The sequence below is a fragment of the Arthroderma uncinatum genome (genome assembly GCF_011692745.1).
Source record: "Arthroderma uncinatum strain CBS 119779 chromosome Unknown scaffold4, whole genome shotgun sequence".
NCBI lineage: Eukaryota > Fungi > Ascomycota > Eurotiomycetes > Onygenales > Arthrodermataceae > Arthroderma > Arthroderma uncinatum.
Genome location: NW_022983866.1, coordinates 689,775 through 715,264, shown reverse-complemented (window position 1 = coordinate 715,264; position 25,490 = coordinate 689,775). Strand labels below are relative to the sequence as shown.

Sequence of the window (25,490 nt, the reverse complement as noted above, 5' to 3'; positions counted from 1 at the left end):
TCTCCTGCCTCGATGTTTTCAGTTGTTGCGTTTGATGACCCTCGCCTGTCTTTTGAGATAAGGGCATGGCTTGAAGTGGTCTAGACTATACATACATGCACACTGATAGATACCTAGGATAGGATCCTAAATTCAAACTTCTGTCTCTCCTTATCTGACTACATTAAATAATTTACTTCCAAGTAGTGTACATGATAGGCCAAAAGCTATCTATAGACTATGTATATGTATGCAGCTCAGACTTGCCTTAATCTCCTCATCTCCCTCCCTTCGCCTTCCGCATAACCCAACGCAACCCTTCCCCCTGACCATCGGAAGCCTCCAAACACATCCAACCACCGAAGCCGCTGCACCCTCTCCCCCTCTCACCCACCACAACTACCACCACCGAGTCCACGCCCTCACGCTACCAAGATAGGGAGTGTCATGAACACCGTGGTGGACGGTAGATAGGCTTGGTTCGTGAAAGGGGGGCCTGACCTGAGAAGGGGAGAGTAGCTGTGCAGCTGCAGGGATGGATGGAGTGTTTTTTAAAGAAGGCCTTCATGGAGAAAAAGATGCGTGAATCATGACGGGATAATTAGATAGGGACGGGGGGGAGTCGGAAGTATCTGTTGTGTCATCATCGCTGCACATCAATTGGTGTAAGGTGATGTAGGTGATGGGCTGGTTATTCAAGGACATGCGTCCCTCTAACCCTCCCGCATTCCATCTTCGCCGTGCGGGACCCAAACTGTATAGCTCTCTTCTTCTCCCTAGCCACATCTCGCATACCCAGCTTCCACGCCATGAGACGCAGCGCTTTCTTTCCGTCCTCTACATCAACCTCAACCTCACCCTCTGCCTTCACACAACCAAACCCACACTTCTCCCACATAGGCCGACATAGCGTCCAGGTTAAAAATGCCTCATCTAAATACGGATATCGCGCTTCCTTGCCCCAGTGCGAGATAACACGGTCGTCACGGCCTAGGTTGCGTTTACCTAACCGGCCAACGTCAAGCTGTACCTCGTCGATTAGGCCACGGAATCCCTGTCGTGAGAATGCAATGGAGTGGCGGCTGTAGCCTGCGAAGACCTCATCAGCGCCTAGACCCGACAGTAGGGCGCGAGCGGGCGTGGTATATGGAGTCTCATTTCCATCGTTGTCTGCATCGGGATGGTAGGTTCCCTTGCCTCTCGCGGCGAAGTAGAGAGCACAGGCGATGGAAAGGTCCATCTCCGTGTTATGCGGGGACATCAAGTGTTTGACATGCGAGCGGTGCTCGATGGTCTCGGTATATGGAATGTTGATGCGGATGAACCGCCATTTCCGGCTCGGGCAGACACGTTTCAACTCGTGATATGAAGATATTCCAGTCTTCCGATCGGGACATTCGTCATAAACTGATATCGAAGCGCCGGCCGTCATATTCTTTGTGGCTGCCGCTACAACTCGGGGATTCTCAAAGGCTACGTTGAGAAGGTCTATAGGCGCAGCATCGGGTAGTATATCGTGCGCCAATCTTGCGAGTAGAGTACAGTCGAGCCCGCCGGAAAAGAGGACGGCGACCTTTGGGTCCGGAGAAGTGAGTATCCCCGGTATTGTCGTAAGCCGTAGTTCAAGCGACTCCCGCAGTTTCTCTTGTAGTGTACTGATACACGGTGACTCGATGGATAACTGGGGCGGTGAATCGCTCTCGGGAATAAAAGTGTTCATAGCAGGGACAGGCCGTTTCTAGTTGCGTTAGCTGTGAATTTGTACACTGCATCTGTATCAAAAAAGGGGGGTCGGTTGATTAGTATTCTCACAAGACTCGAAGACGACGGATCAGGGGACCATGGGATGATAGTGATCTTGACAGGACACTTAGGTGCTTCAGCTCTGGTTGCTGCATTCTGCTCAGCGAGATCCGCGAGATCAATGACATGTATCCCCGTAGTATCTACTTCTTCAAAGTAGTCTGACGCATGTTCATCTCGGACACTGGATAGTCTAAAGTGTCCATCACTATTCCATCCCTGAAGCAACGAGCGTCGACCCAAATAGTCTCTTCCGTAGAACAACCTGCACGCATAATTATCGTAAAAAACAAACGAAAACGGGCCTGAGATATTGTTAATTGCAACACAGAGCTTCTTCAGCGTATCTTCTGTGCTTTCGCCATTGCACGGCTTCACCGCGTCCAGAAACGACTGAAACACTGCGTACGTATCGTTTCCTTCCAGCGGCCGGTCTGCAAACTTCCACACCTCTCCGTTCCAGCACAAGACAGACTTGCTCTCTTCGTCTACCAGTGGCTGCGCCTGTGTAGAGTCTCCTCGCAGCGCTAGCACGGAGGACGTGAATGTCAGGTAGACGGTCTCATCATCTGCGACAGTGACACAGCGCGTCTGAACACTGTCTGAGCCTCTGTTTCGGATAAGCTGCTCGGTCAATTGGCCCGGGTAGCAGTGCTCCTCGGTGCTCAGCGAGAAGAAGATGCCACACATGCCTGTTTCTCATGGCCAGCGAGCGTTGTGTTCGATGTGTTCGATGTGTTCGTGATGAAGCTAGGTAAGCAGGCCAAAAAGTCCTATAAAAATGCCCCTCTATGGACTAGCCTGGCGAAACGATGATCCGGTGTCTTTTTTGGGCGGACACCCAAGGGTTCACTGTTAATTATACGGCGTTTGACACTCATATATAGGAGACCAAGGGCGTTTGCTGCTCTAGAGTACGCAGTGTTTGTGGTTTAACTGCTCCGCTGGCCTAAATCGACCCTCTGACACGCCTTTTGCCCGATCAATATGGTCTACAGCTGATTCTACCAGGCCCGATACATCGTCTCCGTCCTATATACTCAGAGTTTCACCACCAGCTAGCTCATGTTGAGCTTATGTCTCCTCCAGACATCCAGGTCTCCCCGTCAGGCGACGTTGGGGAGACGTCTACGAACCTTATCGAAACCAAGGAACCTCGAAATGACCCAGCTTCCGTGAAACCAAGCGGTGAAGCTACCTCTAAGGATGACCAGAGCACGCCGGATGCCACAGGGGACAATAGCATTGTAGACAACATGGACTCTTCCAAGGGCGAGGATGTTACGGCAGAAGCTTCTAATGGAGGTGAACCACCCTCGTCAATGGAGGAAAAGGACAAACCGACTTCATCAGAGCCACCGAAACAGCTCACCCTTCAATCCAAGCGTGGAAACCCTGGCCAATTGCTCCAAGTCGACACGCAAAGAGACCAGCCCCCTCTCCCTCCCAAGAAAGACGAGCCATACCTAGATCCTACTCCTAAGACACCGCAGGCTCCACGATCACCCACCGACAAAGACCTACCGGAAGTACCACAGGATGACCTTCTCAGCGGAAGCAGCAGTACCAAGGCGAAAGCCGAAAGCGAGGAGAGGAAAAGCGAAGACTCCCAGTCAGAGATACAAACAATCATGGGCCAATTTTCAGACGAAATCAGCAGTCTTCGCCAGGAAGAGATCATGTCTCCAAGGCTCGAACTAGCTGAACAATTTCGGACTGGCCAGGGACATTTCCCGCCTCGGAAGTCTAGCCTTGAACAGCCCGCCAAAGCAGAGGAGGAACCTGCTGATGTCCAAGCAGCTTCCGTCTTGCCCAGTACCAGCAGCAGCAACCGCCATTCCTTGTCTCCGCCCGCCGTACCGCCAAAATCACCCCCTAGTGCCAACCCAGGGAAGCCAGCTACCGTTGAGAAGACTGATAGCCATCACGCTCCTTCAACTCCAAACTCGGCCGTCCCACCACCCCCAGAACCGGAGGCAGAACAGCCATTTGACTTCCACCGCTTTCTAGAACAGCTACGACACCGAACTGCCGATCCGGTAGCCAAATTCCTACGCTCATTCTTAACAGAATTTGGCAAACGCCAGTGGATGGTCCATGAACAAGTAAAGATAATCAGCGACTTTTTGGCCTTTATAACTAATAAAATGGCCCAATGTGATGTATGGAAAGGTGTTTCTGACGTTGAGTTCGATAACGCCAAAGAGGGAATGGAGAAATTGGTTATGAACAGGCTCTATACCCAAACGTTCTCGCCAACTATTCCTCCCCCAACCCCTTCGCGAAGTAGAAGCCGAGGGAGGAGGAAGGAGATAGAGAGGATGCATAATCCTGGTAGACGTGGGCAGCATCAAGAAGACGTTGAGCGTGATGAGATTCTGGCCCAGAAAGTTCGGATTTACAGCTGGGTCCGAGAGGAGCATCTTGATATCCCTCCTGTTGGTCCTAACGGACGGCGTTTCCTGCTTTTGGCCCAACAAGGTATGGAACATCCCTTAATCGCTCCTGGAGGACACATTCTAATCTTCTCCAGAACTCTTAAAGATAAAAGGATACCGTGCGCCGCGAGATAAAGTTATTTGCATTCTGAATTGCTGCAAAGTGATATTTGGTATGACTATCTCTACATGCCTATTCATACACGTACACTAACAACAATAGGCTTATTGCGCAATGCCAAAAGTAGTGATACTTCGGCGGATTCGTTCATACCCCTATTAATTTATGTGGTCCTAAAAGCAAACCCAGAACACTTGGTTTCCAATGTGCAATATATTCTCCGATTCCGCAACCAAGACAAGCTAAGTGGGGAGGCAGGATACTACTTATCTTCTCTCGTATGTGTTCACCAGTGACTTAAGATCCTGGCTACCTTTCACTAACTAGTTGATAGTCTGGCGCTATCCAGTTCATAGAAACCCTGGATAGGACCTCATTAACTGTTAGCGATGAAGAATTCGAGCGAAACGTAGAGGCAGCCGTCTCCGCCATAGCTGAGCGGAACCCAGAACCCGAAGACCCGCCATCCGTACCGGAAAAGCCTTCTAATAGCAAATCGAGAGAACCAACACCGAGAGTCTCGGTTGAAACGGGCTCAAACTCTAGACATAAGGAATCTTCCCCGTCTCATTCGCCCGTGACTGATGATAATACTCCTGTTGCGGGATTACTTCGAACGATTCAAAAACCCTTAACCACCATTGGGCGAATATTCTCTGATGATACAGAGTACCAACGAGAACGATCGCCATTCAATTCGCAACACAATTCATCAGCATCAGAGAATGTAGCGTATCCAGCTCAACGCTCGGATAGTGACTCTTGGAGGGGCCAGGAGCGGTCGCGAGGACGTGATGGAACTTCGCCTCAGCCTGCTACCCGCTTTGATGCACAGGAGGCTGCCGCTCGTCAGGCAAGCGCCGAGTCGGCAGAGGCACGTCGGATTCAACGAGCCGAGCATAACGACGTGGTTGAGTAAGTCTATGCTAATCACTCGACCTGATACGATATGATCTAACATTCACCTTCAAGGACACTTTCAGGCATGTTTCCCAACTTGGATCGAGATATAATCGACGACGTCGTTAGCATGAAGGAAGGAAGGTTAGTTCTACCATCTACCCGTCTCGCTGTATCTGTAGGACAACGGCTAACCATTTTCCTGTTCTGCTTGTATAGGGTTGGCCTTGCAGTTGATGCTTGTCTTGCGCTGAGTGCCGAATAGACTGCTACTTGAAGATGAGAGGCTGGAGCAATTGTTTCGCAAACCTTTGAGAGCATAACTTGGGAGTTATGGTCGGTTCATAATATCATGGATACCCATTCAGCACATAGTAATAATTTAATCTCTTTCCTCGATACTAACCTAGACTGTGTTGCCATCAAAACACACGGAGTAAGGTAGTAGCTTAAAACGCTATGTCCAATAGTTCTCTTTAGCTATCATTTAAGCTTATTTAGAGTAGCTTTGGGCGTCACTTTGCATCTTTGCTCATCCTCACTTTTTCGCAGCTCTTTTCTTTGTTCCAGTCAAGGGGCCAGATATACGTCCAATGTAAATAATCTCACAGGCTGAAATAGCAGGTAAAAGCAGAGGAAGACCGCGAGATCTGCTCGCTGGTTTCCCCCTGGTACACAAGAACAGCAACCTTATTAATTATTAATATCTGAACCAGCCTTTGGATGAACATTTAACTTCTCTCGCTCTCTTCCTCCACCAGCCCTGTTGAACGTCGCAGGATCTAACCCCCCCAGAAACAGGAGCTGGGCCATCAAAGACGGACGGCCGCTCGCCTTTGTCCTGCACAGCGTCGTGATGACCAGAAGGAAGAAGACTGTAGAGAGCAAAGGCGAGAGTGCTGCCAATGTTCCCGCAACTTCGAGCCACCAGGAGCAAAAGCCACAAGGATCTTCAGCGTATCCGAAAGCTGTCAAAACTACGCCTGCAGAGCCCTCGACTTCTGCCCTCATCATTTCGCGCAATAAGTGAGTAGCCTGCCCGTCCTCCTCGTCATGTCCCTTTTTCTATATCTTCAATGGCCATCCGGTGTGGGGAAAAGTAGCTGCGGGCGAAGCTATTGAAGAAATTTATTTTTGCTACCCCTGTCAATCGTTTGGATAGATACTCATGTTCTACAACCGTATAGGCACTGGCGGTATATCTCGTCCTTCCATGGTCCCTGGCTCCAGCTGCCTCCTGAGATACTCGAGAGTCTAGCAAACAGCAACTATGCCTCGCCGCAGCCACAGCCAATCGACCCGGCCGTGTTCTTCGACCTCATCAAGATCCGTCAACTGATCGAAGAAGCCACTGATCTCGCCGTTCGCGCAGTCAATGGAACCACCTCTCCCCCCGGAAGCAATTCTTTCAACTCGAGCTATGGTCTGATGGGGAGCGGGGGCGGATCTATGGGGAGCTCGATGAGGGGGAGCAGAGGCGATGGGACAACGAAGCTGAGCAGAGAACGACGGCATCGCATGCGAGAACACGCATCGCAGAAACTATCCAAGGCCTATGCGTTGGATGAGATTGCTGCAAGCGTGGCAACGATGCAGTCTGCCTCTGCGCTGGAGCAAGTGGCGAAGCTGGTTCTACAGCGAAACGAGCATGACTGCGATGCGAAATATGTACACTTTTTTCACGAGAAGATCCCTTCCCGTTCCTTGGTGCAGTGCACGAGTCTACAGCCATTAGATGATATAATTGCCATACGACAGCTGGATGGGGCTGTTTACCGGACCAGGGCAGTGGCTAAGATGCTAAAGGACGACCTCGTTGGTGCAGCGAGGGATCTTACGGATGGACTTGCGGCTTGTCGTGCCTGTGCTAGGCAGCATGACGATGGCAAAAAAGAGGTAGAGCTCGCGAGCGAGAGCACCAAACGAAAATCTACCCCGTCACGATATAATCCGAAAATAGAGGAGAAAGACCAGCCACGCGGCCTGGAGTCTCAGCTACTTTTCCACAGAGCAGGGGTGTACCTGAGCATTGCAACCCAGCATATCCATGAAGCATTGAGCGCGTGGGAAAAGTCCAAGGAGGTTCGAGACTCGACTAATGGCGACGGCCCCAAGGAAGTGATTGAAAATGGCGAGGGTCCAATAGAGAAGCAAGCTCACCGGCGCTGGCTGGAGGCACGCAAGATCGTCAAGACAAACGCTAGACGGGCTCTTCGGGACTATCTAGCCTTCTTGTCGCTCATTCCCTATACACCGGGTCCATCGCCTGAGACCATGGCTGATGGCACCGTGACGACGGTGTACAAGGTCCACCAAGTATCGGCTCTGTTCTCTTCACAGCCTCCTGCGGATCTCCCTCCATACCCTGAGGAGTCCGAAGCGTTGACTCTCAAAGGGCAACGACCCAGGACTCCAACTGTCTGCCACGAAGCCGTGACCTATCACCCTCTGCTCACCGACGCCCTCCATTCTGTTCTGATATGCCACTCCATCCTCCAGACGCCAGAAAAGGAGTTCCTCCGCCACGCTCACATGGTAGCCCGAGTAGCACGCATCTGTGACGGATATCCAATCTTCCTCGCCCCCCGTTCCCCTTCCCGCTCCGACTGGATGGAAATCCTGCACCGCACGGACAACTGGCTCAAACTCAAGCAACCATGGGAGATACTCTGCGCTCCCGCACCGCTCCCGGGCCATCCAACCGCATACAAGAAGGGATCACCCGAGTCAATTGCGGCGGCAGCTGAGGCAGCCGGCCGTGAACTAGCTCTGGAGACCGGCCAGAAGGAATTCCTTGACGAGAAACCAGTACACACTAACCATATTACCAACGCGGTGTTCAAGAGATGGGCACAGGAAGACGCCAAGGGCTTTCCCTTCTGCAGCGAGCGAGCGGAGGCGGTTTCATGGTGGATTCGCATGGCCCCTGTCTCTGCTGGCACGGGGCGCAACCGAGGTAAAAAGAGTGTTGGCAATGGCAAGGAGGAGGCTGACAACGAGCAGAAACAGGGACTTGCAGACGATAAAGAAGCAGACATTTCTGTTCAAGATCTGGCTATTGATTAGGACTTAAACTCGCCATCTACCTCGAATTTACATCCTGACTTGGTTTTCTTTCTATCTACTTATGTCTCTCGGGCCTAGCTAAAATGCCATAACTAATGATATCATGTTTACCTATCCTCCTTATCCTATCCTATCCTTATACTACCTAGGTAGATTCCATATTGCTTATTAATTTAAGTATCCAATGAAAGTGCTTAGAGCAGGATTCGCTTATGTTAGCGTCTTCCTTTGCTGTATAAAAACATCTTCCTCCTTCGCCTTTTCTACTTTTCTTTCTCTTTCTTTCTTCATACTTACCTTGTTTCGGGGATCGCGATCATAGAGGCGACTCTCCACAGAAGGGTCCCTGCATTGCACTTCGCGGTGGACTCGTCTTGTTCATCGGCCTTCGGGTCTTTGAGAGGCACATTCTTTGGCATATAAAACTTTTCATCGATCATATCTGCTTTACGCAGGAGGTTGAAGAAGAGTGACCCTTAGTATAGATGAGTTGATAGACATCGAAGAAGTTATGCGTATCCATGTCGATATCAGGGACCCTGCTAGATCTAGCGAGTTTATGTTGCATCATAGACGTGGCGATGACCATCGCCACCTACTCAGCCCTGTCTTCTACATATATATTCCACCACCACGCACAGTTAAACAGCTTAACAGATACTCCCAGGAGCGCCACGAATAAGAACAGAACAGAACAGAACAGAGAAGAAGATAACGAAGAACAAGATGCCCGTCCCACTCGGTCAAGACAAGGGCTCAGCGAAGAAGGATCACTCTACATCAGGCCCTCATGGCAAATCCAACGTCAACGATCCGCTGTCGTCTCCCTCTACCATCACTACAACTACAACCTCCGAGTCTCGAAACACTTCTCAGACACCAACAGTCCTAGGCCCGGGCCTTATGACCCAGGCAGAGGTCGATCGACTATACGAGGAACGCATGGAGGAGGAGTACGCGAAGCGAGAAGGGGGCGCTTGATCTCGACAATCATTTGAACCGCAGAGGATGGCCACCAAGAGACATGATTCCCACAATTTATGTATATATGAACACTTGAAGACGGCTGCCTGGTAACATAACATCTACCTCGCCGGCGCTGTACGATATCTCCGTTAAACCCATCTCCCATCAGCCGCTGTATACCATGGACTTGCGTAGCGAAAGTGTATCCTCTACATGGTCTACCCTTGACAGTGGCGGGGTATCAAGAACATGAAACAGCGAGTGTACAAAGCTTGATAGTAATCAGCGTTGATCCGACTGGCTGCTGGACGGTTGATACGTAGATGCTTGTAGAGAGCTACTTCTTGCTTACATTCATCGACGGCCTGATTGGCTGGATGATTTGTATATCCCTATCCCGTCATCCTGATAGAGCATAGTATCATGGAAATGGACGCGCAGGATGGCTTTAAGCAGGGAGACAGCATGCTAGTGTGTGTACAATCTATGTTTAAATGGGAGATGACGCTCTCATGGTGCATGCCCGGAGGACTTTTGAACATAGAGATGACCTGACGGCGCCTGTTCTGCTTCCTGGCTGCTTCTTGCCTATACAATTATCTGAAGCCTTCACAGTAGCTTCTATCAGACACTGCACTTCACAAGCCGAGACTTCTAGAGACTGCCAGATTGCCAGATTGCCAGACCGTTAGACTGCCAGAGACTGTCAAAATCTGTTTGATTGTGTGGTAGACACATCTCTGTGCAAGCATATTCACATATCTAGTCTAGATACCCCAAGATATCAGAACTCAGCTCAGAATGAGTGGTGAGCCCTCAATTCCCTGTCACTTCTTTTCCCATTCACTTCTTTCCCCTTTCACCTTTCCCCTTTATGATTGAGTGGATAATGTAAAGGAGATAAGGCTGACTAGCTGTATAGACCGGCCATTACTCGGTGGAGGCAACTTCAACGATGGAAACTCCCAGATAGACGCCGAGGGCCAGACTTTCTCGCCATACAGGACCTTCCCACCCTCACCATCTGAGAGCAGAGGGACTTCGGACAGTGCCATCTCGACCCGGACGAGAGTCAACCCGAAAATCGTATCTGATGCGATCCTAGGCCTGTCAGACGGGCTGACCGTCCCCTTTGCTCTCAGCGCAGGTCTATCTGCCCTTGGAAACACCAGGGTCGTGGTAGTGGGTGGCCTAGCTGAGCTCGTAGCTGGTGCTATATCCATGGGCCTGGGCGGATACGTCGGTGCCCGGAGTGAAGTGTAAGTCAGCCCCCTTTATATTCACTTCGGCATGACAAGTAACACGTCTTCAATTCAGCGAAGCATACGAAGCTACGGTTCGCGAGACGAAACATCTAGTCAGGGCCTCTCCAACAGAAACCGTGAACATCATCCGTGAAGTCTTCGCCCCCTTCAACCTGCCCGACGAACCAGTGACCCGTATGAGCAACATCCTGCACGACTCTCCTCAAAAGCTCCTTGACTTCCTCGTCACTTTTCACCACAAGGAGGCGAAGCCCAATTGCAACCAGGCATGGATATCTGCCGTCACCCTTGCACTCGGCTATTTCATTGGGGGGTTCATCCCTCTCATTCCTTATTTTCTCGTTGACCACGTCTTGGTTGCTTTGTATTATAGTATTGGCATGATGGGCGTTACGTTATTGGTATTTGGGTATGTCAAGACCTGTGTCGTTCGTGGTTGGGCAGGTAAGGACAACATTGTGGCCGGGATCAAGGGAGGACTTCAGATGGTCGTCGTTGGAGGCCTGGCTGCCGGTGCATCAATTGCTCTTGTTCGAGCTATCAATCCTTCCGGGAGCGGGCCAGAGTGAAGGAAGCCTGACATGAGAACGACTAACGATATCCAAGACGACTGCTTAAAACTGAAATTTCCTTTAAAACGAATAAGATAAGAGCCATATCAAGATGCGAGCGCTTCCTCGATTAACCCCTTTGCCTGCTCAGACATTGTAATCTGTAGTGCCAGCTCATGGCCCCGTTCAGACATCTTCGCCCACGTCTTCTTTAAAATATTGACCACCTTCTCCCTATCTCCGCCGTGTTCCTGTTCAAACTTATCAAACTGGTCGGCCAAAAATACCAGACACGCAACGTCCTCTAGAACCTGACACTCTGCGTCTCGCTTCATATCGTCCTTTCTCACCAGTGCCGCCACCCTCGCCGCGTCCTCTGCAGAGTAGCCACAGCTCAAGCAGATATCCTCTGCATGCGTCGCCTGACGCTTCTTCTGGGCCGTTCTCCACGAAAGATAGCCCATCCGGTTCATCGGATAGTCGGCGCGAGGGATCTCCCATCGCTGCAGATGCTGGGCTCGTACAGCCAGACGGAGCAGCTCGGACGGCTTGTGATCATGCTGGAGAAGGTATTCTGTCATTCTGTTTGCATAATGGAGTTCGTCTGGTATCTGCTCTTCTACATTATTGGTGCCAGTAACTGCGACGAGTTTGGGGTCCTTGGAGTGGACGTCATCGATCTTCTTCAGCGCAGCCTCGAATTTAGAGTCCATTGCCAGGTAATAGTTCAATAAGAATGAATAATCAAAGAATATACAAAATCGATAGGAATATTAATCAATTACTGGCAGGAGAAAGAAGAATTTATGAAGGATGGAAGAGTGCAAAAGCTGCAAACTTCGGCATTCTGCATCATGTCGCAATTTGTGCCCCGCCACTAAAACGGCCGGTTTTTTTGAGCTTCACGGTCTTTTACTCTTTAACCGCCCGTCGTTCTCTATCAATCTGTGGTGTATGCACTTCACTAGAAGATAAAACGGGTCTTCACACACCACCATGTCCTGCACGGCGTCGCAGAAATACCTGAGCTCCAGGGGAGGCTCGTACGGGGTATGTACCGATATCGCATCCAGTTGACTCACCCCCTGCCAAAATGCCTGAACAGCAACATTCTCGACCAATTCAACTGACATGGATGAATTGAATAGTTCTCCTTCGAAGAGGTTGTCCTCAAAGGCCTTGCATCTGACGGCGGCCTGTTTATCCCGGAAGAAATCCCTTCTTTGCCCGCCGACTGGGAGACCAAATGGCGCAACTATAGCTTCCAGGAGCTGGCCTTCGAGATCCTGTCGTTGTACATCTCTCCCTCTGAAGTTCCGACGGATGACCTCAAGGATATAATTGCTCGTAGCTACGGGACATTTAGGTATGCTTTGGCCGTTTATACTCTTCTCAATTGGTATGGAAATTTAGTTACTGACTCAAGATCCTAGGTCTCCGGATATCACGCCCCTAGTCACATTGGACGAGCAGAAGCGACTATATCTTCTAGAGTTATTCTGTGGACCAACCTTTGCTTTTAAAGATGTGGCATTGCAATTCCTTGGAAATCTGTTTGAATACTTCCTCGTGCGACGGAATGAGGTATGACCATCGAATATCTGTTTAGGAGATAGCTCAGCTAATCATATGTATTTGCTATATCTAGGGTAAAACCGGCAAGGACCGTCATCACCTTGTAGTCATCGGCGCTACGAGTGGAGGTATGTGGTCTTATGTCCCTTGACTATGGGTGAAGGGGGCTTACTGACGATTTCCCAGATACCGGTTCAGCTGCTATATATGGACTACGCGGAAAGAAGGACGCTTCCGTATTCATTCTACATCCAAAGGGCAAAGTTTCACCTATCCAAGAAGCCCAAATGACAACCGTGTTGGATCCAAATGTTCACAATATCAGCGTCGAAGGTATGATTCCACTGGCGTCTAATGGCTATTTCTATCCACAGACTTGGCTAATTGTCGGCTCTAGGCTCCTTTGATGACTGTCAGGATATGGTCAAGGCACTATTTGCGGACCCTGAGATCAATAAGACGTACAAACTAGCTGCTGTGAACTCGATAAACTGGGCGCGCATCCTAGCTCAAATCACCTACTACTTCCACTCCTATTTCTCCCTTATTCGATCTCCCACTTACGTCAAGGGGAAGCCTGTTCGCTTCGTTGTGCCATCGGGCAACTTTGGTGACATTTTGGCCGGCTGGTTCGCAAAGCAGATGGGCCTTCCTGCAGAGAAACTTGTCATTGCCACCAACGAGAATGATATTCTCAACAGGTTCTTGAAAACCGGCCAGTACACGAAGCAAGCGCAAACCCAGGAATCAAAAGATTCACCTGCCGTTAAGGAAACATGGAGCCCGGCTATGGATATCCTGGTATCTAGCAACTTTGAACGACTACTCTGGTTCCTTGCCTTCAACACCTACGGACAAGGGGATGTAGACGAGAAGCGCAAAATAGCCGGCAACACCGTCCGGGGCTGGCTGCAAGAGCTCTCTAGCAAGGGTGGATTTGGAGTCGACAAGAAGATATTAGAAGCTGCTCAGCAAGAGTTTGAGAGCGAGCGGGTATCAGACGAACAAACCATCGATACCATCCGTTCCGTATACTCGACCTGCTTCCCACCCGCTCCCGCTAGCGCTGGCACCAGAGGAGAGGCAGGGGGTTACATTCTCGACCCTCACTCAGCTATTGGAGTTGCGGCTTCGCAGCGGTCGATATCCCGATACCCAGACGCGTTCCACATTTCTCTATCGACGGCGCATCCGGCCAAATTCGCTGAAGCCGTCGATGCAGCTCTCCGAAACGAAAAGGGATATTCATTCGATAATGTCCTTCCTCCAGAGTTTGTGGGGCTCGAGAAGAAGGAACGCCGTGTCATCTCTGTGCCGGCTGGAGCTACCTGGAAGACCGTTGGGGAGGTCATTAACTCTAATGTTTCTGTTTAGATAGTTTTTGCACATATACTTGAGATTTAATAAATTCACCTATTCATGTATATCCGTATAGAGATCTCCTTGATCCATGTATCCGGTCATGCAGACGATTGTACGCTGGTGGCTGGCGGCTTAAAACCAGGCTGCATATTATTAATGATATCATCATCCCCGCATTTACGTACTTTCGCCCGTACATCCGAGAGAATGTATTCGAACCTGTTACTCATAGAATGTTATAGACGAGGTATATAAGAGTGACATCCTACCAGAGAGTATAAGCATACATTTACGTGTTAAAATGGACAACAGTCGACCTCTGAGCTCGTTCCGCCTGCTATCCTTTGATATATTCGGCACTTTGATCGACTGGAAAGCCGGCATCCATGGAGCCCTCGAGCCATTAATCCAGCGACTCGACGACTCGAACCCCTTAAAGTCCGATCCCAAGGCCCTGGGAGCTGAATACGACAAGCATGAGCGAGCTATCCAGCCAAAGAACCCGCAGTTAACCTACAACTTGGTCCTCAAGTCGACCTACGAGAACCTGGCGAGGGAGTTAGGGGCGGCTCCCGCAGACGAACATGTCCTCGACACAGAGGGAACAGCCTTTAGCAAGAGCATTGGTCACTGGCCGCCGTTCGACGACACTGTCGCTGCCATGCGCCGTCTGAAGAAGAAGGGCTACAAACTTGTCCCCCTGTCGAACGTGGACCATGAGTCGTTCTCCAAGACCCTCGCAGGACCACTGGGCGGACTGCGTGAAGGACTGGGAGAAGGGGAACCGTTCTTCGATGCCATTTACACAGCACAAGATATTGGATCGTACAAGCCCGATCTACGCAATTTTGAGTATCTCGTTTCACACGTCAGGTCTGAATTCGGAGTCGAGCCGACGGACATCCTCCATGTCGCGCAGAGCCTGCACCACGACCACGAGCCGGCGAAGAAGATGGGACTGCATAGTGTCTGGATTGCTAGAGGGCAGGGCGATGCGGCCGAGTATGCAGGGAAGGTCGCCTTTGGATGGCGGTTTAGCGATCTAGCTGCGCTGGCAGACGCTGTCGAACGGGAGCCGTAGCACAGAGTTACACAGCAACGATAAGAAGCAATACATATGATATAACATAATAATATAATAGTAAAGAGAAGAATGATAGTAAAGAAGTAGAAGAGAAGTAAGAGTGAGGTCGAAGTAAAGGGGTGACTAAGCAACTGACTAAGCATCGAGTTTTCGAAAACCGCCCGACCTTTTGACCTTTTGCATATCTCCAACTTCCAGCCAAGTCGCAGCCAACGCCCATCCTCACGCCGACAGGTTCATCTCACGCTCAACGCAGGTTCTAGGGCTCTGGGTTGCTTTCTCCGGCAATCCGCTACCCGCTATCGCATCTCCCGGCCTCGTCTCATGCCGCCCGCGCGTCTCTCTCTGCTCCCAGCCCGACTTCATCCATCGCCACATCCAGGCTCGTTGCTCCTGCAGAGCCGCTCCCATCGCCCTCACGCCCGCGTCCGCACTTCTCTCTCCTACTAAAGCGCCTCGCCGTCACTTCTCTCCCTCCCCGTTGATGTCATTCAGTTTTCAGAACTATGAATCAAGCTCGTCCACGACACAGTCGACGTCTCCAGCCCATACGGCCTCGCAGTCGGCTAACCTCTCTTCCCCCCCTTCGTCGGTCGCCATGCATCCCCAGTCCGTCTCCCAGTCGACTGTAACGACGTCCACCTCGTGTCCTACGCCCGCCAGCAGCGTTAGCGGGCCCGCGAGAGATGGACAGGATGGCACAGGAGCGGCTTCTGTCTCGTTTGTAATGGGCCAGCCCGCGTCTGCTGCCCTGGGGAACGATGCGAAAAGTCTCGCGCACGACCTGTCCAATGATGAGAAGAGTATCAACACGCAGAAAACTTCATCTAACGATAATAATGATCACGATCCAATGGATATTGACTTGAAAGAAGGAGGTGGCCCACCGGAGGACCTAAGCCTGGAGTCCCTCCAACGCGATGTTGGAGAGGCGATAGGGCTCTGCAAATCCAGTAAGGCTTTCAACCTTGCCAATTCTTTCTTTTGGCGTTTACGTTGTTAGTTCGATGTTAACACAGGACAGCCTACACTTCATCTCTACCAACCCCCAAGTTTGATATCGTATCACTTTACGGTTTAGGGCCCATAGCTGCATCGGTAGCTCGCACAGATCCCGTCACGGGTGAGAAGATAAATCGGCTACGGAAGTCTTACGAAGGAAAGATAAAAGGCCTGGGGCTTGCAGGGAGGAACAAGCCAGTCAAACAAGAACCAGGCGCGCCTGGAGGACTACGGAATCTAATGATGTGGCCTGACGAAGAATGGTACAACCAAAAGGTTGCTGGAAAGGAGATAACGACTGCGGAACCGGATACCGCATTCTACAAACAGCAGTTGAAAGCCATGAAACTGGAGCCAGGATTAACGCCAAGGAACGAGTATTGGGAAGACGTGCTCGGTCATGAGAAACCATCTAAGAATGCTCCCGAGCAGCTACCGAAGAAAGCAGGTTCAAGCTCTCTTAAACAAACACCTCAGAGCAATGGTACGCCCGTGGCCCATCATTCGACGGTGGTGCCTGACCCGGGAAGGCCAAAACGCGCTGGTCGAAAGAGAAGTTACCATGACAGTAGCTTTGTTGGGTATGGCGAAGGGTTCCCGGATGATGATGAGCTCGAAGGCTCCCTCTATTCAAACGAGGATGATGGAAGTACTTCAGGGAAGAAAAAACGAAAGAAGATGGTTGGTTTTCCCTGCATATCGGTTAACTTCCCCCGAGCTACTACTTTTCTACAACCCTGGTTAAAAGTACTTACTTACCGTAACTCTAGCAGGAGCATGCGGCAGGAGGTCCTCCATCGTTCGAGCGGGGTGGCAGCTACGGTGTTGGAATGTTCGGCATAGGTGCCCGATGACAATAACCCAAACTGGTTCAACTTTCGATGACGTCTGTTGGCACTAACATATTCGATCGTCTTACCTTCTCTTTCAGTTATTCAACCTTCCCAGCAGCGTTCAGGGTCGGCTTACTACTTTCGACATCAACAACCTCGGTGCAAACCGCCTGTTCTTCCCCCTCCTTAACCTCATTTCCTCCCTGTCCCCTTCCCCTTCCCGAACTTTCATTCCTTAATTCTTCAAATTTGCATAGTGGTGCAGGATATACCCGCTTCGGTCAAAACGGCGTTAAGGGTTTTGTTGATCCCTCTTTTTCTTTCTCTAATCTGCGGTGTTTCCCGGCGATTCAACAGGACGGTGGTTGTATTGGGTTCTTTCTTGTCGTTTCTGCTTTTATTTTCTCCTTTTTTGCTGGTATTTTCTTGTTATTTTGCCTTCCCACGGCCCTTTTTTTACAACGTTTTATTTCAACTTCCCCTTAATGTGGTGAAGACTAGAGGACTGAAGGTGGAACTCTCCAGAAGTTCCCTCCGCAATACTTTCTTTCCCTGATATTCTTGTTTTACTTCCTATTTGTTGCTCTTTTTTTCAGTCGAGGAGATGTGATTGTGAAGACGAGTGACCTGAGTTGACGAACAGGGTTTGGCTGTTTGGTTTGACATGCCAAATAATCCGTGTATCGTAAGCATAACTAACGTACATAAGTGTGTATTCCCAAAGAAAATTAAACAAACCAGATTCAATATCATCCGGTGGATGATGAATTGTATTATTTATTTTTACTCGATTCGGTAATATCAAGATCTTTCCAACGAGTTATTTTAATCGTAAAGTGAACTCGAGCGCTCTCGTCTAAATATATCGTTTAACAGAAATATACGCGGTAGACGGTCCCTTTAGCCACCAAGAAACATTAAGAGTTGTAGGATAAAAACGAGATTCCATGGTGAATGAATGGACCTGCCCTTCGACTTCTTGGTGTTCGACTTGAAATAAATGGGTATAAAGGACCAACAGATAGATATGACCGTACCGTGAAAGTATCCATGACGAGACTAAGCCAAACCAAAAATAGTTCATTTAAGTAAACTTCCATAGGGCCGAGAACGATAGCAGGCAAAGATAAAATAAAGGACATATGTATTCCCCAGGGGTATATATAGTACTTAGGCGATTCTCGCGGACCATAACATCTCGTTTCCAGACAAGATAAGTGGAAGTGATAGCGAGCCAACGGAGAAGACCAAAGGAGACCCAGAATATAACCAAATTCAAACACATTAAAACATTGACTAGCTGAAAAGACGAAAAACAAAAAAAAAAAAAAAAAGAAGAAGAAGAAAATAGAAGGCCGAGGCATGATGACACACCGTTTCGCTAAGGTATCATGCTACTACTGTAAAACGTGGCTGATTCTTCAACAAGCTGTGAAACATCTGGTAAATCGTGTCCAAGCGTATTCATCAGCTCTTCGTGTTCCTGGTAGCTCAACCTCCGATCTCTGAATAATGACGACTGGTATGGCTGGTTGTAGAATTGGGAATATTGATCACCGATAGTCCCTATCCAGGACATGGGCTCGATGGCAGCGCTAGGGAATGTAAGATAGCTTGCTGTTGTAGAGGCAGTGGTATAATTCGGGTCCCAGTGATGCAGCCCGGGCAAAACCGAAGGGAAGTTATTATGGAATGAGCTCGGATCGAAATGATTCCTTGATTCCGGGCTAATATCGCACTGCGCAAGATGGTTGACTTCTGGGGATGAGAATGGTTGGGCCGGACTTCTTGAGTTGGGATCAATGCTAGTTCCGTTCCCGTTTGTATAATTGCTTTGCTGTGACGGGGTGAGGTCGTAGGATAATGTCGACATTGTTGTATGGGGGGAAGGGGTTGTAGACTCGAACTTGGGCTGTCCAGGGTGGAGTCGTACAGTCTCGAAGGAGGCGTGAGAGTGTGTTGTATCGTAAGGACTTGAGCTAAGTTGATTGGGTGTAGACCTTGGCTGCGACATGGGGGAGGGAACCGTGGCGGTGTTCGGTGAATGAGACATGGGAGGTGGTGTAGCATATTCGGATCCAGGGTCTGGAGAGGGTCGGTTTGAAGGAGGTGAATGAACAACGTAGGACTCGTCGGTTGAATATGCTTTAAGGCAGCCAGAAATGAGGCTCTTGTAGAGCTCTAGGGCGGATTCGACTCCTGGCCATCGTTCTGAGCTGATGGCAAGGATCTCCATAGCGAGGCGGATCTCCGCTATTACGTCCTCAACCGGATGCTCTTTTCGGATTTCAGGATAGGAAAGTGACCATAGGATCGTATTCAATGCCATGAATACAGACTGCGTAAATATCCACGTAAGGTCCACCGATCCGGTGGCAACTTGCTCACGCTGTATCTTCACGTTAAACACGGAAGCGTCGTAGCATCTTTGAGCTGCGTGAAGTGAGGGTTCTGGAATTTGTGGAGATGGACGATACATGAACACAATCATTGTATTACGCCTGCCTTGGAACCTATTATATCACTTAGAATATATCATGATGTATTGCAATGGAGGAGATTAAGAAGAAACTTACCATAGCTGGCTGAACCCGCTGCCTTCATCGTTCTTTGGGCATAATTCAACCCACCTGTCCATTTTGTTTAGCATCTGCGCAAACCATGGATCTCGATCGTCTAGTGGAGTCGGCCGTTTGCAAAGGTACAGCTTCCGCCGAATTTCAGCCTGTAGAAGCCTCATCTTAAAGAAATGAATGGCAATGCACTTTTTCATTATTGGTTGTGCTCCAGGTAATACGCCGCCTGGGGTTATATAGCGGTCATCGCATGTCTGGAAAAAGTTCACATTGACATGGTCATGGCTCACGCAAAAGGAGTTTGGGCGGCCAAGGCTATGGGCGAGTCCGTATTCCATAGAAGTTATGATCCAGAACAACCTTCTTCGCATATCTATCTCAAGAAAACTAAGTGTCTGTCCGTTTTCTCCCTTCGTGATAGTTTCCTCGTCAGATATACCAAGGTCTTGACATATTTTAGCGGCCACCCCAACTACCCAGTAGGCGGCGGTTCTGGTCGGCGTGAGGAGGGAGTATAAGGCCATGAGAGCACAGCACTGTAATGTAGAAATGTCCATCTTGGCCAGACATCCATCGAAATAAGGCAGTGCGGCCAGGTAGTAGCTATCAGCCAACCCGGCATACTGTGCACTGACTCTTTGCATACTAATCGCTATGACAAGGCGCAGCTGGAAGTTTTGGCAGGGATCTTGCGATCCGTTCAGGATGACGTCGACGTCGGAACGAAATGTTGGCTCGTGCAGTATAGGGACCATGTACTGGGCTGTGGTAAACGCGTTAGTGGATATGTAAAGGTATATTATATATATATATATATATATATCGACATAGCGGACATGCATACCCTTTGCCATGAAAATATCGACGAGCTTATTCGTAAGTTCTCGAGGCGGTAGATTTGGCTCCGCCACAGAACTGATCATTGGGAAAACCTTTGATGTAGGCTTTTGGCTCTCGATATCAAAGACTGATTTGATCTGCTGTGCGGTATTATCGTTTACGACTTCCTTTATGGACTTTGAACCTGTGTTCTGCTTTGCCATGTCCATGACGAACCGAGTAATAGCAATGCCACTCGACGGGCCTAGGAACCTGGATTCATCGGTCTCTTTGAATTTGATCAAGCCGGCTCCGCGCGCCATAGCCTCAGCGTCAGGCGCACGGTCGGCCTCGTCCTCCAGCTCTTCGAGTTCATGGCCGAGCTGTCTGATTTTCTCCCGTAATTCTAAGATATATGTCCGCGATATGGTAGTTTCCTTGGTGTGGTCGTAGTATTCGCATTTCGAATTGCTCCTCTTGCATGGCTCGCACCGGGGAATGCCTGGGTCACAGCGAGATTTTCTCTATAGTTGAGCACGCGTTAGCACGAACACCAATGGTCTAGGCAGCCAGTTAACCGCAAATGGCTGCTAACCCGGCAATTATGGTGAGGGATAGAGGCTCGTATAGGGCATATATTAGGGATCCAATAGTCCTTACCTGTTTACAGCGTATGCAAGCTGTCAGGGTGTGTGCGATGCGGGGGGCGCTGGACTCGTCTGCTTGGGATGGATGGATCGCGCCTGAGGTATCCCGCGAACCCGAGGTGGTAGGCCCTGCGGCGACGGGCTCCATTAGGATACATGGGGTCTATACTGGGGTTTGGTCGTGTTCTCTGCCTCCCAGCATGGAAGATGTCAAAAGTGTCATCCGGGTGGGTTGATGTAGGGCTGAACTAAGCTGCGTTTTAGAGCGATCTCCTATTCCAGATGAGATCCATCACGTGATATGGTTGACCGCCCCTTGCATGTGCAAATACAAAGATATAACTTCAGCTTATACAGTTAAGATTGTGGAATGTACGGTGGATACGTTGTTTACGTTGTTTACGGGCTGAGATAATATGTAATGACCTCTGGTTGGGTGGGTTAAAGTGGTAGAGTGGCACATGCCACCATAACTATGTACAAGAATAGATATAGACATTGTAGATCAACAAATGTTCCCGAGAAGATATATATGTACACCGCATTCATTGCGGTTGGCCAGCTGCGATAGCCTGAGTTGCTTACTCAAGTTTGCTGAACATGGCCTTCACACCGGCCCAAGTCTCCTCACCGCTTGGGATGATCTGGTCTGGAGGAAGGACGAAACCGTACATGCCAGTGTCACGAAGTTCGGCAGCGAAGGCGGTTTCACCCTTGACCTCGTCAAGAACCCAGTCGACGGAGTTACCGTTGGCTTGGTAGATGGTGCTGCAGATAGGCCCGGTTTTGAAGCTGGTTCCATGGACGGCCTTGACGGCGTCAGCAAAAGAGCTTGCCATTTGCTGGAGGACATCGTCATTTGGTGCGCGAGCAGAGCAGCTGTATCCATAGGCTATGGGGATTAATGGAATTAGTACGTTGTTTTAGCATCAAGTTGAACGCATGAGGGTTGGGCTTACGGGTCATGAAGAGCTGAGAGTATGAGTGCCAGTCGACAAACATCTTAAGTCCTGCTCCATCAGCAAGGCCCTTGATGAAGCTGGTGCTGGCTTTGGTCTCAGGGGCGGATCCGGGAGAGGGTCCTATACTAGTTATTAGCGACAGGAACATATTAAACGTCTCTCATTATAGGATGGACAAACCCCTGTAGGTCTCGGAGCATGGGTCGGTAGTAGAGCCGTCACCTTCCCATTCATAGGGCCAGTTACGGTTGAGGTCAGTTCCATAGCAGCCTCCCTGGTTCTGTTCGCGGTTCTTGCGCCACATGCGGTCATTCTCGTTGGTGAAAACGAAGCCTACGCAGGTCAGTCACTTCGAAATTCTGGTCACGATCTCAAGAAGGTATGTATTTACCATCTGGGTTGGCAATTGGGAAGATGTAGAAGTCGAATTTCTCACGGAGAGCAGCTCCGGCCTCCTGGTCGTCGAAGAGCTGGGTGAGGATATATTCAACGGTCTAAAAAATCAATTAGATTTAGTCAAGATGCAGGGCAGTAGCAGCGAAGAAAAGATCCGAACCGGGATCGAGCCTTACCATGGTGGTAATCCATTCACGGGCGTGAACGGTTCCGTGGAAGACAACAGCTGGCTTGGAGCCCTTTCCGCCGCTTCCCCAGACATGGACACCAGTGATGTCACGGCCTTCGTGTGACTTGCCAGAGGTGACGATCTCGGCATTCTCAGAGTGGGAGGCTTGGAAGTCGTTCATGAACTTCAAATGGTCATCGTATACGTGATACGATTGGAACCAGGTGTCATTGGCCTTGCCATCTTTAAGTTAGAGTATTATTGTGAGCGATTTGATTTATTATAAAAGAGCCGAAGGTAGCAAATTAAACTTACAAGAGTAAGGGCGGAACGACATTTCAGAGGCAATCGATCTTCCTAGATCCTCATGCATGATTTGCTTCTTGAGACCGGCGGAGAGAGACATCTTCTCGAACTCGTCGATCTTCTTGGGTGGGACCACGATGTCGACATTGGCGTTCGAGGTTTTGGGGAATTTCCAGGTCTCTAGCCCCAACTTGTTGACAATGTTAGAGATCTTGCTTGGGTCTTCTCCGGATAGGCGCATGACTTTGTATCCATGGTAGTTGGCGCTCTGACTCTGGGATGGAATGGCACCACCTAGCGCTGAGCCGACCAGCGCGGCGAGGATTAAGATGGACTGCATGATTGAAAAGGAAACGTGATAGAAGCTCGTTAGAGCTATACAAAAGTAGCGGCTACAAGGAAATCAGACACCAGTGCCTGAGAGCGAAAGACAAACACCCAAAAAAAGTCTGGTGGATGAGACGAAGCCATTTATACTAGCTATGCCTCGGATTTGCCGATCAGCGGAAGAAAAAGAACATCTGCCGTGACGGCGGATAAAGTTCCTTTTCAGGAGTGGAGAAGGAAGATTGCAAAACAGTAGGTCAGGCTCTAAGTTTTGACCACTGTAAAAGACTTAGCTTCCACAGGGCGCTTCCAAATGACAAGCATTTGGATATATATGCTGTATACTCCGTACCCCATATATGTAGCGAACATATAGTAAACGGAAGCTCCGCCTGAGGAATACTTTCAAAGGAAAGGCGATGGATAGCGGCTGTAATCAACTGCAGTAGACAGCAGATCGAAAGTGACATGTGAAGCGTTCATCAACTTACGGGGTACGGAAGTACACCCTCAGGCGCGATAGGCACGCTTGATACTCCGTGCTGTGCACAATGTTGACTATGACACCATGACCAGGAACGAGATAGATGGACGACCTATCCCAGCCTCCTGCCGTAGCAAGCCGTTTGCCCCGTATCGGAGGATTGCCTTAAGGTACATTTGTTGTAGACGCAAAATAGAACGATATCGAAGCATGACGATCGCAGCATATACGGGTGGGCCGCGCACGACAGTATATGCAACGTGCAAGACAAGACGTCACTTGGACCGTACATACAACCATAGCGCAAGGCCTGAAGCTTCAGCGAATAAGCCTGGCTGAGCAAGGAATGGGGGGTGTCATGAATATCATCACGAGCCTTCAAGGCCAACGCGTCGATCTCTAGCTGACTCCACAGATAAACAATTGTAATCAAACTAGAGACCGAATTGGATTTAAATGGGTGTGCGTGATGCAAGGTTGTTTTGGAGGAACGGTTTCAAGCTACCACATCATATCGGTGGACCTGTTTGGTCTATTTTAAAGTTGGCTCGTATGTTGGCCGTCCACTGAGCAGTCTTCCAGACACAAGCCTTTCCTGAGTCGCGAGAGAGTTTCATCGTGTTCATTCCTCCTCTTATTTCGTCGGCCGCGCCGGAGATTTTAATTGGCGGTATCCTACCGTAAGGATCGCCCACACAGCCAAGGATTGCCCCGAGGATTAGTCGTTGGTTTGCCCCTGAAGGCCTGGGGTTTTGGAGGCGCTGGAAGTCGAAACTGCCCTTGGCAATTAGCTCGGCCCAGTGGACCAACGTTGCAGTTAAAGGCCGGGATAACTGCAGATTCAGGTCTAACCCCGCATTCCCCGGCCGTATATTCGTGCGGATCAGATATTTGTCTCATGTCGAAGGTCTTCAGCAAAATAACCGACCGGGCTTTTATTCCCGTTTATGGCATGACGCCTGGAGTTTAGCGTCCATCTCTCCAGCAGTCAGGCCGGTTTGAAATGCTATTCTCACGCTATATTAGTAGACAACCGCCGGGTCTTTCAGGCAAGCAAACATCCCAGGTCTCGCAAGGCGGATCCTCCAACGGGGACTTGCTGCTTTGACGTCGGCGAACGTCGTCGTGTCTTTTTGTGACTTCTTCGGCGTCCTACTTGGGAGCTCACGTGATTGATATACGGATATTTATTAATCCGACATATGCCATATCACGTGGAACAACAAGATGACTAAGAGTTGCACAGACCTCGGTGAGTTACCAAAAAGGGCAACAAAGTAGAACTACATAAATCTTTCTTTTGATACCACGCAACGAGGTATTACTATGTTACGGCGACCAGGAAGAGGGCATGATAAGTATAATTGGGGGTTTTTGGCATGGCGTCCTACCCTCATTGTCCCAGATATAGCACAGTTCACACAGCATGAGTGGCTAACATATGGAAGCGGAAGACATCTGGATCGGCTGAGCTGGGTTCCTGTGGAAAAGGGAGCAATGGTCTAGTGTCAAGAGCCTGATACCTGTGTGTGATACCATAATATGAACTGCAAAGACCTTCGTCGTTTAGATTATCGGGACTCGAATGGACGAAAACGTTGCAGCTGGCTATACGACACCAACCAGGTCTACAAACTCTACAGAGCACTCAGCGGCCGGCTAGACAGTTTCAGGGGTTATATCGCCACTTCTGTTCCACTTCATAACCTAAAAGAGGACATCTGCCTTTTAAGGACCCAAAAATAGAGCAAAATAGCATTACGGCAGTTTCACAGACAGCATCATACTTCATAAGAAAGGGGCCCTAGCTCCTCCATGCTTCCAATTGCTTGCGTGGCTGCTAGCAGCTGACGGTCGAC

The 25,490-nt window shown here is 49.7% G+C and overlaps 9 protein-coding genes across 9 annotated transcripts; 5 read left to right on the top strand and 4 right to left on the bottom strand.

Moving 5' to 3' along the window:
* Positions 1 to 670: 670 nt before the first annotated feature.
* On the bottom strand, positions 671 to 2,472 carry GIQ15_05580 (asparagine synthetase domain containing 1; the record flags this gene model as incomplete). The annotated part of the gene is made up of 2 exons (XM_033552997.1): positions 671 to 1,717; positions 1,792 to 2,472. The coding sequence occupies 2 exons, from the start codon at positions 2,470 to 2,472 to the stop codon at positions 671 to 673; spliced, it is 1,728 nt and encodes a 575-aa protein (XP_033404141.1).
* Positions 2,473 to 2,858: 386 nt separating this feature from the next.
* On the top strand, positions 2,859 to 8,307 carry GIQ15_05579 (uncharacterized protein; the record flags this gene model as incomplete). The annotated part of the gene is made up of 7 exons (XM_033552996.1): positions 2,859 to 4,263; positions 4,316 to 4,393; positions 4,444 to 4,619; positions 4,676 to 5,256; positions 5,314 to 5,385; positions 6,037 to 6,267; positions 6,429 to 8,307. The coding sequence occupies 7 exons, from the start codon at positions 2,859 to 2,861 to the stop codon at positions 8,305 to 8,307; spliced, it is 4,422 nt and encodes a 1,473-aa protein (XP_033404140.1).
* A 726-nt stretch (positions 8,308 to 9,033) lies between these two features.
* Positions 9,034 to 9,288, top strand: GIQ15_05578 (uncharacterized protein; the record flags this gene model as incomplete). Its single annotated transcript, XM_033552995.1, has 1 exon — positions 9,034 to 9,288. One exon carries the CDS (start codon positions 9,034 to 9,036, stop codon positions 9,286 to 9,288), a length of 255 nt encoding a protein of 84 aa, XP_033404139.1.
* A 786-nt stretch (positions 9,289 to 10,074) lies between these two features.
* On the top strand, positions 10,075 to 11,107 carry GIQ15_05577 (uncharacterized protein; the record flags this gene model as incomplete). Its single annotated transcript, XM_033552994.1, has 3 exons — positions 10,075 to 10,081; positions 10,196 to 10,532; positions 10,591 to 11,107. The coding sequence occupies 3 exons, from the start codon at positions 10,075 to 10,077 to the stop codon at positions 11,105 to 11,107; spliced, it is 861 nt and encodes a 286-aa protein (XP_033404138.1).
* An 89-nt stretch (positions 11,108 to 11,196) lies between these two features.
* Positions 11,197 to 11,802, bottom strand: GIQ15_05576 (glutamyl-tRNA synthetase; the record flags this gene model as incomplete). The annotated part of the gene is made up of 1 exon (XM_033552993.1): positions 11,197 to 11,802. The coding sequence occupies one exon, from the start codon at positions 11,800 to 11,802 to the stop codon at positions 11,197 to 11,199; it is 606 nt and encodes a 201-aa protein (XP_033404137.1).
* Positions 11,803 to 12,085: 283 nt separating this feature from the next.
* GIQ15_05575 (threonine synthase) lies at positions 12,086 to 14,038 on the top strand (the record flags this gene model as incomplete). The annotated part of the gene is made up of 6 exons (XM_033552992.1): positions 12,086 to 12,139; positions 12,238 to 12,455; positions 12,523 to 12,673; positions 12,738 to 12,792; positions 12,851 to 12,997; positions 13,062 to 14,038. 6 exons carry the CDS (start codon positions 12,086 to 12,088, stop codon positions 14,036 to 14,038), a joined length of 1,602 nt encoding a protein of 533 aa, XP_033404136.1.
* A 289-nt stretch (positions 14,039 to 14,327) lies between these two features.
* GIQ15_05574 (threonine synthase) lies at positions 14,328 to 16,966 on the top strand (the record flags this gene model as incomplete). Its single annotated transcript, XM_033552991.1, has 5 exons — positions 14,328 to 15,103; positions 15,169 to 15,204; positions 15,258 to 16,063; positions 16,135 to 16,793; positions 16,883 to 16,966. 5 exons carry the CDS (start codon positions 14,328 to 14,330, stop codon positions 16,964 to 16,966), a joined length of 2,361 nt encoding a protein of 786 aa, XP_033404135.1.
* Positions 16,967 to 18,326: 1,360 nt separating this feature from the next.
* Positions 18,327 to 21,135, bottom strand: GIQ15_05573 (fungal specific transcription factor domain-containing protein; the record flags this gene model as incomplete). The annotated part of the gene is made up of 3 exons (XM_033552990.1): positions 18,327 to 19,458; positions 19,522 to 20,864; positions 21,001 to 21,135. The coding sequence occupies 3 exons, from the start codon at positions 21,133 to 21,135 to the stop codon at positions 18,327 to 18,329; spliced, it is 2,610 nt and encodes an 869-aa protein (XP_033404134.1).
* A 433-nt stretch (positions 21,136 to 21,568) lies between these two features.
* Positions 21,569 to 23,160, bottom strand: GIQ15_05572 (secreted carboxypeptidase McpA; the record flags this gene model as incomplete). The annotated part of the gene is made up of 6 exons (XM_033552989.1): positions 21,569 to 21,879; positions 21,947 to 22,069; positions 22,130 to 22,282; positions 22,341 to 22,443; positions 22,522 to 22,757; positions 22,830 to 23,160. The coding sequence occupies 6 exons, from the start codon at positions 23,158 to 23,160 to the stop codon at positions 21,569 to 21,571; spliced, it is 1,257 nt and encodes a 418-aa protein (XP_033404133.1).
* Positions 23,161 to 25,490: the final 2,330 nt, after the last annotated feature.